The following is a 15,228-nucleotide window of genomic DNA, read 5'->3' as shown; positions in this document are numbered from 1 at the left end:
CCAATCATACAGAGTGGTAAGAGTGGGAAAGTCCTACAAATACTTTTTGCAGTCTCCCGGTTAAGATTACCGACCATTTTTTCTAACTCACATTTAATAATATATATATATATATATATATATATATATATATTATCTTTTTCACCACTTTTCATCCATAATGGTGTACTCTTTGTCATCTATTTGTGAATACAAGTATTAATATAGGTCACACTACAACATTTATTTTATCTACTTGATCAATTACTCATTTGGGATATTTGTATTTCTCTGTATCCTCCCCATCATATGCACATGAGGAACGTCTTCTGCAAGCGCTATTAGAACAAACCCTGTTTTATTTATATATATATATATATATATATATATATATATATATATATATATATATATATATATATATATATATATATATATATGTAATGGGAAAAAATATTAAAAAAAAGTGAAAAATATGTTAGAGGTTTGAAAAAAAATCCAAACAGAATAGAGGGCAAAAATAGATATAAAGTATATAGTTTGTGTCCAAGATGCGAATAGTCTGTGATCCAAAGGTGAGAAAAATGGGAACAAAGTAATCCCAAACAGGTATATAGGGTGGTTGAGAGAGATTCCTTGTGTGGCTAATTCTTCCTGTGTACTGAAGAAATGCATGCAAGTAGAGAATCTGTTAAAACAAAAAGGAAAAAATGGTACACAACCAATGGAAACCGACCTGGATATGTAATATGCTTACCGGTCTACTCCCAATCAGGAAACTCGAGCTGGGTAGTCAAAAAAATGGTTGACGTGTTTCAGCCTTAAAGAAGGCTTTTATCAAGACAATTTTGATAAAGGCCAAAACGCGTTGACCATTTTTTGACTACCCTGCTCTGGTTTCCTGATTGGGAGTAGACCCGGTAAGCATATTACCTATATCCAGGTCGGTCTCCCTTGGTTTTGTACCATTTTTTGTTTCAACAGATTCTCTACTTACATGCATTTCTTCAGTACACAGGAAGAATTAGCCACACAAGGAATATCTCTCAACCACCCTATATACCTGTTTGGGATTACTTTGTTCCCATTTTTCTCACCTTTGGATCACAGATTATTCGCAACTTGAACACACACTATATATGTTATATACTTTATATTTATTTTTGCCCTCTGTTGTGTTTGGATTTTTTCTGGACATTACCTCATTAACATATTTTTCAATTTTTTCATATCTTTCCAATTTTTTATATACTCTTGTATCTTTTAGTGGATATGGGTCATTAACACCATCAAGTGTACACTTATTTTTATATTTTTTCATATATATTATTTCACACTTTTTTTTTTTTTCTTCAAAACTCCCTACTATCAATTGAAATAATTCTATGTTATTTGTAAGTGTTACCTGTCCTTTTTAGGACATGCTAGGTTTTTATAGTACCTTTTTATTTGTGAATAAACACATTTAATATACTTACCTATTGATTGCACACTTTCCATGCTTTTCTTCTAACAATCCTGTTAGGTCATCGCTGATACTATATTCTAAACAGACTTTCTAATACAAAGTAACATGCTCTATTTTGTTAGACCACGAAAAGTTTGCATTATTTACCATAGATAACATTGTGACAAACACATTGTAAAATCTCTCTCGGAAGCCTCAAGTATTTCAGCTTGAGAGCAAGAAACTAGTTAATTGGAGGATATGTCCGACTATCTCTCCTGATTGGCTCGAGAACCACAATGCCTGATGTTCTGGAGAGCACTTTGTGTTTAACTGAGAGGGCAATAAGTTGCATTAGTTATGGTGAGAGCGGATGAGCACTGAATAAGGATATATGTAAAAAAACATTTATTACATTCTCAAGAAAAACAGTTATGGAAACTGATTTAAAGGCATAGTCTAGTTGAAATTAAACTTTCATGATTCAGATAGAACATGCAATTTTCTAATTTACTCCTATTATCAATTTTTCTTCGTTCTCTTGGTATCTTTATTTGAATGTAAGCTTACGAGCCGGCCCATTTTTGGTTCAGCACCTGGGCAGCGCTTGCTGATTGGTGGTTACATTTAGACACCAATCAGAAAGCACTACCCAGGTGCTAAATAAAAATGGGCTGGCTCCTATGTGTACATTCCTGCTTTTTCAAATATAGATAGCAAGAGAATTGAAGAAAATTTGTTAATAGGAGTAAATTAGAAAGTTGCTTAAAATTGCTTCTCTATCTGAATCATAAAAGTTTAATTTTGACTAGACTATCCCTTTAATGTTAGAATATGTATGAAAGCCAAGCAGTGGGTTTGTTACCCCAGTTATCAGCCTGTGATATAACAACTGTGAATAAGACCTGCTTTGGAGGGTATATGTGGAATTATGGCTTTTACAAAAGACCCTGCAAAGCCATCCAAAGTGCGGTTTTATTTGGAAGCACCTAGTGTTCCCTTTGTCTAACTAATATTAGATCAGTGGTAGTTCCACATGATCAGCACATAACTCTGTAAGCTGCATCCTACAACACACAGATAACACTGTCTGCTTGGGACATACTACATCACAATTATACACAGCCATTTTATGCACCGGGTCTGACCTTTGTAACACAATTCTCAAACACAATCATCTCTGAATTGCATTTGTCATAAGCAGGAAGCATAATGTTTTGTGTAAACCTCTGTATACTTTGTATAATGCTAAATATAAAATAAAAATAATAAGGGAGTTAAACACTCAGAACTGTATTTTTTTCAGGCTTGTTCTGAATCGGACTTGGACCGTAGAGCATATGGAGGTGAGGGGGGCTGTGTGATATGTCGTTTATACCCTTAAAGCACCAGAAGTGTCTGTTTATATGCATCACCTTAACTGATGGCTCAACACTAACATTTTTCTCCACTTATTCCGGCACACCTGTCCCTAGCCTGATAACGATTTTAAAAAGAGTGTTTACAAAAGAATTGTGGCTTTGTTTTTGTGGTTTGAGTTATTTGTTGTTTGTTTCCTGCAGTTTGGGTGTCGGAGATTATGCTACAGCAGACACAGGTTGCCACCGTGATAGATTACTACAACAGCTGGATGAAGGTGATATATACAGTGTGTGTGTGTGTGTGTGTATATATATATATATATATATATATATATATGTATATTGTGTGTGTGGGACGGTGATTTAAATTGAAAAGTTAAAATTAAATATCATGATACAGATGGAGTGTACAATTAAAGGGACACTGAACCCAAATTTTTTTCTTTTGTGATTCAGATAGAGCATGCAATTTTAAACAACTTTCTAATTTACTCCTATTATCAATTTTTCTTTGTATCTTGCTATCTTTATTTGAAAAAGAAGGCATCTAAGCTAAAGAGCCAGACAATTTTTGGTTTAGACCCTGGACAGCACTTGTTTATTGGTGGGTGAATGTATCCACCAATCAGCAAGAACAACCCAGGTTGTTCACCAAAAATTGTCCGGCATCTAAACTTACATTCTCGCTTTTCAAATAATGATACCAAGAGAATGAAGAAAATTTGATAATAAGAGTAAATTAGAAAGTTGCTTAAAATTGCTGCTCTGTCTGAATCACGAAAGAACAAATTTGGGTTCAGTGTCCCTTTAACAAAACAAAAAAGAAAATTTATGCTTACCTGATAAATGTATTTCTTTTTAGACACGATGAGTCCACGAATCATCTTAAAGGGACAGTCTACCATAGAATTGTTATTGTTTTAAAAGATAGATAATCCCTTTATTACTCATTCACCAGTTTTGCATAACCAACACAGTTATATTAATATACTTTTTACCTCTGTGATTACCTTGTATCTAAGAACCTTCTTCCAGCCCCCTGATCACATGACTGTGACTGTTTATTATCTATTGTCTTAAATTTAGCATTGAATTGTGCTAAATCTTAAATAACCCCCTGTGCCTGAACACAGTGTTATCTATATGGCCCACGTGTACTTTCTGTCTCTTTGTGTTGAAAAGAGATTTAAAAAGCCTGTGATAAGAGGCAGCCCTCAAGGGCTTAGAAATTAACATATGAGCCTACCTATGTTTAGTTTAAACTAAAAATACCAAGAGAAAAAAGCAAATTTGATGATAAAAGTAAATTGGAAAGTTGATTAAAATTAAAAGTCCTATCTGAATAATGAAAGTTTAATTTATACTAGACTGTCCATTTAATTACTATTGGGATATTCACCTCCTGGTCAGCAGGAGGCAGCAAAGAGCACCACAGCAAAGCTGTTAAATAGCTCCTCCCTTCCCTCCCAACCCAGTCATTCGACCGAAGTAAAGGAAAGAAAGGAAGTAACAAGGTGCAGAGGTGTCTGAAGTTTATAATAACCAACAACCTGTCTTACAAAAAACAGGGCGGGCCGTGGACTCATCGTGTCAAAAAAGAAATAAATTTATCAGGTAAGCATAAATTTTCTTTTCTTTTTAATGACACGATGAGTCCATGGATCATCTTAATTACTATTGGGAATCAATACCCAAGCTAGAGTACACAGATGATACGGGAGGGACAAGATAGGGAACCTAAACTGAAGGCACCACTGCTTGAAGAACCTTTCTCCCAAAAGCGACCTCAGCCGAGGCAAAAGTATAACATTTGTAGAGTTTTGAAAAAGTGTGAAGAGAGGACCAAGTTGCAGCCTTGCAAATCTGTTCCACAGAAGCTTCATTCTTGAATGCCCATGAGGAAGCAACAGCCCTCGTGGAATGAGCCGTAACTCTCTCTGGAGGCTGCTGTCCAGCTGTATCATATGCAAAACGTATGATACTCTTCAGCCAAAAAGAGAGAAGTAGCCGTAGCTTTCTGTCCCTTACGTTTTCCTGAGAAAACCACAAACAAAGCAGAAGACTGACGAAAATCCTTAGTTGCCTGCAGGTAAAATTTTAAGGCACGGACCACGTCCAAATTGTGCAGAAGCCATTCCTTCTGAGAAGTAGGATTAGGACACAAGGAAGGAAGGAACAATAATCTCCTGATTAATGTTCCGATCAGAAACAACTTTAGGAAGAAATCCTAATTTAGTACGTAAAACTACCTTATCTGAATGAACTATAAGGTAAGGGGACTCGTACTGCAATGCTGAGAGCTCTGACACTCTGCAAGCAGAAGAAATAGCAACAAGAAATAAAACTTTCCAAGATAACAATTTAATATCTAAGGAATGCATAGGCTCAAACGGAGCCCCTTGAAGAACTAAATTAAACTCCATGGAGGAGTAACTGGTTTGAACACAGGCCTGATCCTGACCAAGGCCTGACAAAATGATTGTTCATCTAGAACATCTGCCAGGCGTTTGTGTAACAAAATAGATAAGGCAGAGATTTGACACTTGTCGATAATCCTTTCTCCAAACCCTCTTGGAGAAAGGACAAAATTCTAGGAATCCTAACTCTACTCCATGAGTAGCCCTTGGATTCACACCAATAGAGATATTTACGCCATATCTTATGGTAAATCTTTCTAGTTACAGACTTACGAGCCTGAATCATGGTCTCTATGAACGAGTCAGAAAAGCCCCGCTTGGATAAAATTAAGCGTTCAATCTCCAAGCAGTCAGCTTCAGAGAAACTAGATTTGGGTGAAGGAAGGGCCCTTGAATTAGAAGGTCCTTCCTCAACGGAAGTCTCCAAGGTGGCAGAGATGACATGTCCACCAGATCTGCATACCAAATCCTGCTTGATTCGAGCAATGACCCGAGGAAGAAGAGCAAACGGAGGAAATAGGTATGCTAGACTGAAGGTCCAAGGGACCGCCAGAGCATCTATCAGTTCCGCCTGGGGGTCCCTGGACCTCGACCCGTATCTCAGAAGCTTGGCATTCTGTTGAGATGCCATGAGTTCCAATTCCGAATGACCCCACTTGAGAATCAGGCCGGAGAACACTTCCGGATGGAGTTCCCACTCCCCCGGATGAAAGGTCTGCCTGCTCAGGAAGTCCGCCCCTGGGATGTGGATCGTTAACAGATAGCAAGAATGGGCCTCCGCCCACTGAATTATCTTGGTTACCTCTGTCTTTGCTAAGGAACTCCTCGTTCCTCCCTGATGATTGATGTAAGCCACTGAAGTTATGCTGTCCGACTGGAACCTAATAAACTGGACCGAGGCTAACTGAGGCCAGGCCAGAAGAGCATTGAAGATCGCTCTCAGCTCCAGAATGTTTATAGGAAGAAGAGACTCTGACTGAGTCCAAACTCCCTGAGCCTTTAGGGAGCCCCAGACTGCTACCCATCCTAGAAGGCTGGCATCTGTAGTCACAATCACCCAAGATGGTCTGCAAAAGCAGGTTCCCTGGGAGAGATGATCCAGAGACAACCACCATTGATAGTGCGCCACTGCAATGCCCCATAACCGAAGCACCGCCGACAGCGATCCCAGAACCTTAGTGAAAATTCTGGGAGTTTTTGCAAGACCGAAGGGAAGAGCGACGAACTGGAAGTGTTTGTCCAGAAAGGCAAACCTTAGGAACTTGTGATGATCCCTGTGAATGGGAACATGCAGGTACGCGTCTTTTAAATCCACTGTTGTCATAAATTGACCCTCTAGGATCAAAGGGAGAATGGAACGAATAGCTTCCATTTTGAAGGACGGTACTCTGAGAAATTTGTTTAGACTCTTGAGATCTAAAATTGGTCTAAAGGTTCCCTCTTTTTTGGGAACCACGAACAGATTGGAATAAAATCCCAGACCCTGTTCCTGTATCGAAACAGGAACAATCACTCCCAGGTCGGAGAGGTCTCCTACACAGTGTAAGAATGTCTCTCTTCTTGTCTGGTCTGCAGATAATCTTGAAAGCAGAAACCTGCCTCTGGGAGGAAAATTTTTGAACTCTAGTTTGTATCCCTGGGACACTATTTCTATTGCCCAGGGATCCTGAACAGCTCAAACCCAAGCCTGAGCGAAGAAGGAAAGTCTGCCCCCTACAAGATCCGGTCCTGGATCGGGGGCAGGCCCTTCATGCTGTCTTTGTTTCAGTAGCAGACTTCTTGGATTGTTTTCCCTTATTCCAAGACTGATTGGGTCTCCATGAAGGTTTAGACTGTTCCTGCTTGGAGGCAGAAGAGGAAGAATTTCCCTTGAAATTTTCGAAAGGAACGAAAATGACTCTGTCGTCTTTTTTTTTTTTTTTTGAAAATTTTCTTTATTAAGAAAAAACAAAAAGGAACAAAAGTACAAAAATAGACAAATAAACAAAGGAGCAACACAAGTTACAATGTATTCCTTGTATCCAGGATGATGACGTAATCAAAACAAATCAGTTATTACAATAGTGAAGAAGACATCCCAATACTCATGGCAAGTAGATACTACCAACCACTATGACTGTTTAGTTTATAACTCCCTATAATATATCTCATCACCTTATGACGTTAGATCCTAGCCACTTAAAACACAAAATCTTGTAGGATATAAATGCTTAACTTATCCTTCTGCCTGAGTTATATTTTGCCTGTTGAGCTTTATAGAGTTACAATAGTCTTCCCATATAAAATTTATGTTTAAGAAATCATCCATTCTTTTCGTTATAGCATAATGAGATCTTTCCATTGACAAAGTATGAGTAACTAAGGAGCGCCAATCTGATCTGTCGTCCTTTTTGTTTGTTTCTCTTATCCTGAGGGAGAAGATGACCCTTACCTCCAGAAATAACAAATTATTTCCATCATGCCAGGTCCAAACAAGGCCTTTCCCTTGTAAGGAATCACTAAAAGCTTAGACTTCGAGGATACATCCGCAGACCAAGGTTTAACCATAAGGCTCTGAGAGCTAGAACAGAGAAACCTGAAATCTTTGCTCCCAGTTTGATAACTTGAAGGGAAGTGTCCGTAATAAAGGAATTAGCCAATTTAAGAGCTTTTATCCTATCCTGGATTTCATCCAGGGAAGTTTCAGTCCTGATAGCATCAGACAATGCATCAAACCAATATGCCGCCGCACTAGTGACAGTAGCAATGCACACAGCTGGCTGCCTTTATAAGCCCTGGTGTACATACATCTTTTTAAGTAACCCTTCTAATTTTTGTCCATAGGATCTTTGAAAGTACAACTATCCTCTATGGAAATAGTAGTTCTCTTAGCTAAAGTGGAAACACCTCCTTCCACCTTGGGTACTGTTTGCCAAGCCTCCTTAACAGAGTCGGCTATGGGAAACATCTTTTTAAATATAGGAGATGGAGAAAAAGGTGTACCCGGTCTCTCCCACTCCTTAGCAATGATCTCAGAAGCTCGGTCTGGTACCGGAAAGACGTCTATCGAGGAAGGTACCTAAAAATATTTGTTCAGCTTACTGGATTAACAACGACCGTGGAGTCGCTGTTGTCCAAAGTAGCTAAAACCTCCTTAAGTAACAACCGGAGGTGTTCTAGCTTAAACCTGAAGGATACAACTTCAGTATCAGCAAGAGGCATTACACTGTCAGAATCTGAAATTTCACCTTCAGATGCTACTATGTTATCCTCCTCCTCAGGCTTCTGTGAGGGGACATCTGAAATGGCAACAACTGTGTCAGAAACCTCGCTTACTGAATGTCTGATTTTCCTCTTACGCTTTCCCTGCAACATTGGAAAAGCAGACAACGCATCTTAAACTGCAGAAGACATGAGAGAAGCGATGTCATTTAAAGTAACTCCAGCGGGAGCTAGAGAGGAAGCGCAGGGCGGTGAAATTTGGGATGCTTGAAGAGAAAGCTGCAGCATATATTGAACATTATCATTAGATTCCTGTACAGCATCCTCTTTAGAAAATGTTGGCTCAGAAAAAAGTCTCTCCCTATAGCTTAAAGTTCTCTCAATACATGAGGAACAGAAAGGGATTGGTGGTTCCACATTGGCATCAAAACACAAGGAGCAAGTGACATCTTGCAAGGCCCCTTGGTCCATTCTGAATCACAATAATACAATTATGAATTAAAAATGTTAATTTTGTTACAAAAAAATTTTAAGTGCAAAAACGTTACTGTCCCTTTAAATTTAAAAGTGTAACTTTTTTACTGTGTATGTAAAAAACTTACTCAAACGAACAGAAATAATAAAAAATGACACCACTACACCTCAGCAGCTTTGCTGAGGTGCTACCTGACTGCAAGACCAGAGACCTCTTTCTCTTTCAGGGAAACGATCCGGACTCGACAGGGGAAACGACACAGCTACTTTCCAGTCCTAGAAACGCATGTTTAACAAGAACCATGCGCTTTAGGCAGAGTCTGGAATTTCTGACCTGTCTGTGTCTGTATACTGAGGCGCAGTGAAAAGGCGCGCAACTCAGAAAGAACCACCCATCGTGGGCGTGGCTAACAATAACAAACTCTCCCGGTCGGCATTTTGCTATAGATAAACCGCCGAAAGAGTAAAACCGCCATAAAAATTCTTGTCCCAGCCCCAATGCCTGCTTAATGCTGTCCAGTTCTCTCAGTCTCTGAGAGTTTACATTGTCCCCACAATAAAGTGCAGGTTTCAATGAGCCCGTTATATTGTGTAACGTTCTGTAGTGAAGTGCTCCCTTTTTAGTCCCAGAATAATAAAGTCGCACTTACCTCATATGTCTGCCTGACGGCAAGGCAGTTCACCAGGTTTGAGAGGTCCTCTCCCTCCCATGGACCTGTGAAGGAAGAGAAATTCCTGAGTAAATATCCCTCAGGTTTTCAGGGTTAGGGCAGGAGGCGCAGTGAGAACTATGTCCCACCAGTTCCCATTGCTCTAAAGCCACCACTGCTCTACTGAAGAGACTGATATGGACTACGGCTACACCCTAGGACAAAGCAGCACAATCTTGTACTACTTTAAAAACAATAAACTCTTGATAGAAGAATCTTTACTAACACCTAACTTTACTACTTCCTAGCACTAACGTAGGCAAAGAGAATGGCTGGGTTGGGAGGGAAGGGAGGTGATATTTAACAGCTCTGCTGTGGTGCTCTTTGCCGCCTCCTGCTGACCAGGAGGTGAATATCCCAATAGTAATTAAGATGATCCGTGGACTCATCGTGTCATTAAAAAGAAAAAACTTTACTATTTTTTTTATTTATTCAGTTTACCTATTTCACTTGGGATCCTTTGAAATGTAGCTTCTTTCCATGAGCGTATACTAAGGTAGGCTCAGGAGCATGCACGTGTCATGAGCACTATATGGCAGCTCTGTATAACAATGGTTTACAGTTAGTACTCAAAGCACGTACATACTCCTGAGGCTACCAGCTTTCATGGAAAGGAGCTAAGTTTTAACAAATGATAGAAAGACAAATAAAACTGATATCAAAAGTAAATTAGAATTTGTTTTAAAAAAAATGATGCTGTATCTGAATATAATTTTGACTTGCATGTTCCTTTAAACAAATGGATTACACGTTCCTGTATGCTGTCAGTAGTACAGAGGGTGTAATTATTGTGGCCATTAAACTTTAATGATGTGCAGAGAGGTGCGATTACCGCCTTCAGTTAATGTACTGCTGTGTCACTGTGTGTTTATTCTTTGCACCTAGAATCATTCTGCTGAGGTTGCAGTGTCTGTTCTGCACTGAGCACTTTGTATCATGTTGTGTTTGCAGAAGCAGGAAGGTTATAAGAGATGCTGGAGCTCACTATACAACATATAATGTATTTTATGAGGTAGCAGCATTAAAGGGCATGAATATTAGTTTGTCAGGGTCAGTAAATGGTTATGGTTGTGCTGAGGTTCAGGAGCCGATTATAGTCACAGGGGTGGCAGGGCTGTGATACAGTGAGTGGGAAGTATGCTCTACTGCCAGTGTATTTCAGATAAATGAGTAACCTAAAGCATTTAAATGTTTTCTGCTTCTAGACGTGGCCAACTCTGCAGGACCTTGCCCGGGCATCTCTGGAGGTACAGTGAATCCAAAATCTGAGTATCTGAGCAGGGGAGTATGTTGCCCTGGGCCAGATAGACCCGTGCCTAGGGCAACAGGCTTTAGGGTGGCAGAAAACTTTAAGGAGTTGTTCTATGGCCTGATGCTATCCAGCTCCTGTTGTCCCCAAATCTTTTATTATCTATATTGCAAATGGGTGATACCGTGGGGGTGCAGGACCCTTGTATTATATGAGCTAAAACTGTTAATTATAGGAGTTCAGGGGCAGCAGATTCACCGTGCCCAGAGCAGCAGAAAACAATGTTATATGATATTATTCACCCTTAGGATCATATTTCTGCTTCGTGAATATTTTGCTGCCCGTCAATTTATAATCACTGAAATATTTAATTTTACACACGGAATCTAAGTAGTTAGCAGTTACTGACAATGTCTGTTTCAGGTAGTAACAGTAATGAGCTGTTGTTTATCTGCACACACAGGAGGTGAATGAGAAGTGGTCTGGGCTGGGATACTATTCCCGGGGAAGGCGACTGTATGAAGGAGCTCAGAAGGTCTGTACGATCTGTAGGGGTCTCTCTGTTTACCCTCATGTTCATCTGTAGAGTCTCATATGTGTGTGCGTCCCGTTATCCTTCTCGCAGGTGATATCAGAACTGAAAGGCCAGATGCCTCGGAGTGCGGAGCTGTTGCAGAAGCTTCTGCCGGGGGTGGGTAAATACACAGCAGGCGCCGTGGCATCTATTTGCTTTGGGCAGGTAATATTCCTCTTCATAATGTAATCCCGCAGTAGGTCTGATGCAGTGAAAGTAAAACCCCAGAGCCTTTAGCCTAGTTTTATATGGAAAGTGGCGCAAATGCTTACATGATACTTGCTATGCCTTGGTTCTTTCTAGGTAACGGGTGTTGTGGATGGGAACGTTATCAGGGTTTTGTGTAGACTGAGATGTATCGGAGCAGACTCCAGCACACCTGCTGTCATGGACAGGCTTTGGTGAGTTCAAGAGAGGGTTTGTTTAGCTCAAATGTAACAAAGCCCCTTTAAATGTTTCTGCTACACTTGAGATTACTGTTCTAATTTAAATGTGTGACAGGAGCTAGTTGATTCACTGTAGATTCTCACTTTATCTGATCTGTACTTCTCTCTGTCTGATACAGGGATCTGGCAAATACTATTGTGGATCCTGACAGGCCAGGAGACTTCAACCAAGCTATGATGGAGCTGGGTGCCACCGTGTGCACCCCTAAAAAGCCCCTGTGCACAAAGTGCCCGCTGCAGAGCCAATGCTGGGCCTTTAAAAAGGTAATGAGGTCATATTTGCATTGAAAACTGTTTCATACCTATTGTCAAATACTGCAACGTGATAAAGAACTGCCACATCCAACACAGGCTGCTCTTTTGTAGTAACATTTTAAGGGAAGTGAATTTAGTATAACGCCCCTTTTAATTTCTCCACTACACACTGTATAGAAAGTCTAACTAGTAACACAAGCAAAGGAGAACCATGATTTGGGCTAAGCTCGGGTGACTGCTTTGTTTCACAGGTAGCTAAGGAATTGACTTCAGCTACTGATAAACTTGTACAGAGAAGAAGCAAACACAAGGCTGAAACGATCCGAGATATAGAGGAGTGTGGTGAGTAGCATATGACGGGGCCCAGAGAGGTTCCTGTACATGTAGTAAGTATCTATGTCATTGTGTATATGTGCGCTAGAAGAAAGCTATTGGGTTAATTACATTTCAACAAAGGATAACTATGATATCAAAAAATATTTGAAAAAAAATGTGTTATTTGTGGTTTCATAAAACAAAATCTTCAACAAAGGATAACTATAATATGTTATTTTGTGCTTGCATGAAACAAAATCTTTAACAAAGGATAACTATAAAAATAATAGAATTTTCAACAAAGGATAACTATAATATCAAAAAATAATTGAATTAAAATATGTTGTATGTGCTTACATGAAACAAAATCTTCAATAAAGGATATCGAAATACCAAAAAAACAGTTTAATAAATATTTATAACAATCTTATGATTGTATTGCTCATAAAAATTCTCTTTAAAATGTACATAATATGACCAGTCATTTCTTTAGTTTGATTTTACTATATTCAATCAAATAAAAATATATAAAAACATAAAATGACAAAATATTACAAATACAATCAGTCTCAAAGCGCTTGCTAAGTCTCCTTTTGGGAATTCTCCTTTTGCAAAATGGAACCACCTGTATCAGTTAAATTGTTGGAATAGAAACTGAATAACAATGGTTTTAATGAAAAAGTCCAGCACTTAGGATTTTATCCTTTTTCATAGAAAGTTTAAAAGTGTCCCTTTAGAATTGTGGTATTTTTAACTCTTTAAGCTTAATTCAAGTAGTAGGTGAGATGTTCTAATATGTCATGGATATAGCCCCAGCAGCCTTCACATTAGGATCTCTTGCTATGGGGTATATTGTGAAATCAAGTCCAAAAGTATAGAAGAAATGTTTTTTCTGATTGTTCTATGAAGTGCCCTCTCTGTTTCTGATCTCTTGATAAAAGCTTAGCATGATGTGTATGAAAGAAATGTATTTCTTATTATGTATAGCTTAGGTTTAAGGGGGATATTACAGAATCCTTTGTGCATATTAAAGTATTCAATAAATATGAGGTTGAAATAGTTTGTCACATCTAGAGCAACACCAGGACAAGGTTCATGATCTAAGGTTGGATGGCAGTAGGTAGGCTCATATGCTAAGCCTTTGAACTGCCTCTTATCTCGGTGCTTTTTGACAATTGGACACTGCTAGTCCATGTGTGTCATATAGCTAACGTACTCACTCCCGTGGAGCTATTTAAGAGTCAGCACTGATTGGCTAAAATGCATGTCTGTCAAAATAACTGAAATAAGGGGGCAGTCTGCAGAGGCGTAAATGCAAGGTAATCACAGAGGTAAAAAGTATATTTATATAACAGTGATGGTTATGCAAAACTGGGGAATGGGTAATAAAGGGATTATCTATCTTTTTAAACAATACAAATTCTGGAATAGCAGTTGTAAATATTGTGTTGTGTTTAAAATTACTGCAGAAACATCCTTTCAAAATGAGCTGGGTTCTCTTTCTGACCCTCTATCTCTTCCACCCTATCGGAAAGTTGATGTTGTTGCCTCTTGATTACACATATTTTCTACAGCCAATACTCTAATATTGATATTTCAGCGTAGGTCGTGGTTTCAGAATGCAAAAGCAGCTATTTCATATGACAAAATAAACATAAAATTGGTATTTGCAAACAGTGTAATGCATTCCAGCAAGTAAATGGATCATTGGGACATATTAAAGGATATAAAATTGTATAGTACACTGTCAAGCAAGCAGGTATTTTAACAGCATGGCAAAAAGGTTTACTTCAGTGTAGATAATAAAGGATAAATATGGAAATAAACCCCCTGTTATAGTAAAACTCATGTTTTTATTAAAATCAGTATTAATGGGTTTTCTGAACTGTGCTACATAATTCTATACATTTAATTTATTCTGATTAGTACCATATTTGTTTCACGAGAAAGGTGCCAGCCCAGCCCTTCGGGTGATAGTTCTTGATAAGGAAAGTCCATTGATATTTTTCTGTTTGTAAAACATATTGGCTTTGATTACAAGTGGAGCAATACATTTTTAGGTTGTTGAGCGCTAACACTGCTAAAGGTAAATAAATAGCCCTCCCATGTTATCGCTTGAGAGAAAGACTCAGGCACACTAACATCTGGAGGTAAAATAACACAACTGCGCTAACTCCCTTTCTCCATAGACTTCTATGGGGTGTGCAAAATAAGCCTTTTCTTTCCTTCTTAATATAAGGAGAGTCCACAGCTTCATTCCTTACTGTTGGGAAATACTGAACCTGGCCACCAGGAGGAGGCAAAGACACCCCAGCCAAAGGCTTAAATACCTCTCCAACTTCCCCTATCCCCCAGTCATTCTTTGCCTTTCGTCACAGGAGGATGGCAGAGAAGTGTCAGAAGATTTCAGAGTTGTTTCTCAGGAGAGATATATGCCTTTCTTATGGAACTGGAGTTTTAAGTAGTCTTGTCAGCCTCTTAGTGAGAGCATTGACGAAAGTTAGAGTCTGGAGATGCAAGGAGAGTCTTTCTGCGACTACATCCAGACTGCCTGCTAACAGCTCCTTAAGCAACCAGTGTTGACGAGTTTCACTGTTTGTTTTCTTCACTCAAGTCCATGTCAGGAGCGATTCTACAAGACTGTCACACTTAAGAGGCTGTGTTTCTGTTCCACAGCGCAGATTCTGGTAAGATTGTTTCAATTTTTACTTTTGTTGAAATTGCTGAAAACAGGGTCACAGTGTGGCTCCTTTTATCTTTTATAGAATCATGGGTTAATATCTCCTAAGGGAGGTTAATG

At 39.0% G+C, this 15,228-nt stretch overlaps 1 protein-coding gene across 2 annotated transcripts in view; it reads left to right on the top strand.

Moving 5' to 3' along the window:
* MUTYH (mutY DNA glycosylase) overlaps positions 1 to 15,228 on the top strand; it is a 79,194-nt gene that overhangs the window by 24,624 nt on the left and 39,342 nt on the right. For both annotated transcript variants that reach the window (XM_053693573.1, XM_053693572.1), the window contains exons 5-12: positions 2,733 to 2,772; positions 2,989 to 3,062; positions 10,795 to 10,836; positions 11,302 to 11,373; positions 11,464 to 11,577; positions 11,716 to 11,813; positions 11,978 to 12,122; positions 12,365 to 12,455. In XM_053693573.1, coding sequence (XP_053549548.1) covers positions 2,733 to 2,772; positions 2,989 to 3,062; positions 10,795 to 10,836; positions 11,302 to 11,373; positions 11,464 to 11,577; positions 11,716 to 11,813; positions 11,978 to 12,122; positions 12,365 to 12,455 — 676 coding nt within the window. The remainder of the gene's footprint in view (positions 1 to 2,732; positions 2,773 to 2,988; positions 3,063 to 10,794; positions 10,837 to 11,301; positions 11,374 to 11,463; positions 11,578 to 11,715; positions 11,814 to 11,977; positions 12,123 to 12,364; positions 12,456 to 15,228) is intronic.

This window comes from Bombina bombina, chromosome 10 (genome assembly GCF_027579735.1).
Source record: "Bombina bombina isolate aBomBom1 chromosome 10, aBomBom1.pri, whole genome shotgun sequence".
Classification (NCBI taxonomy): domain Eukaryota; kingdom Metazoa; phylum Chordata; class Amphibia; order Anura; family Bombinatoridae; genus Bombina; species Bombina bombina.
The sequence above is the reverse complement of the archived record's forward strand: the minus strand, read 5'-3'. Positions and strand labels throughout refer to the sequence as shown.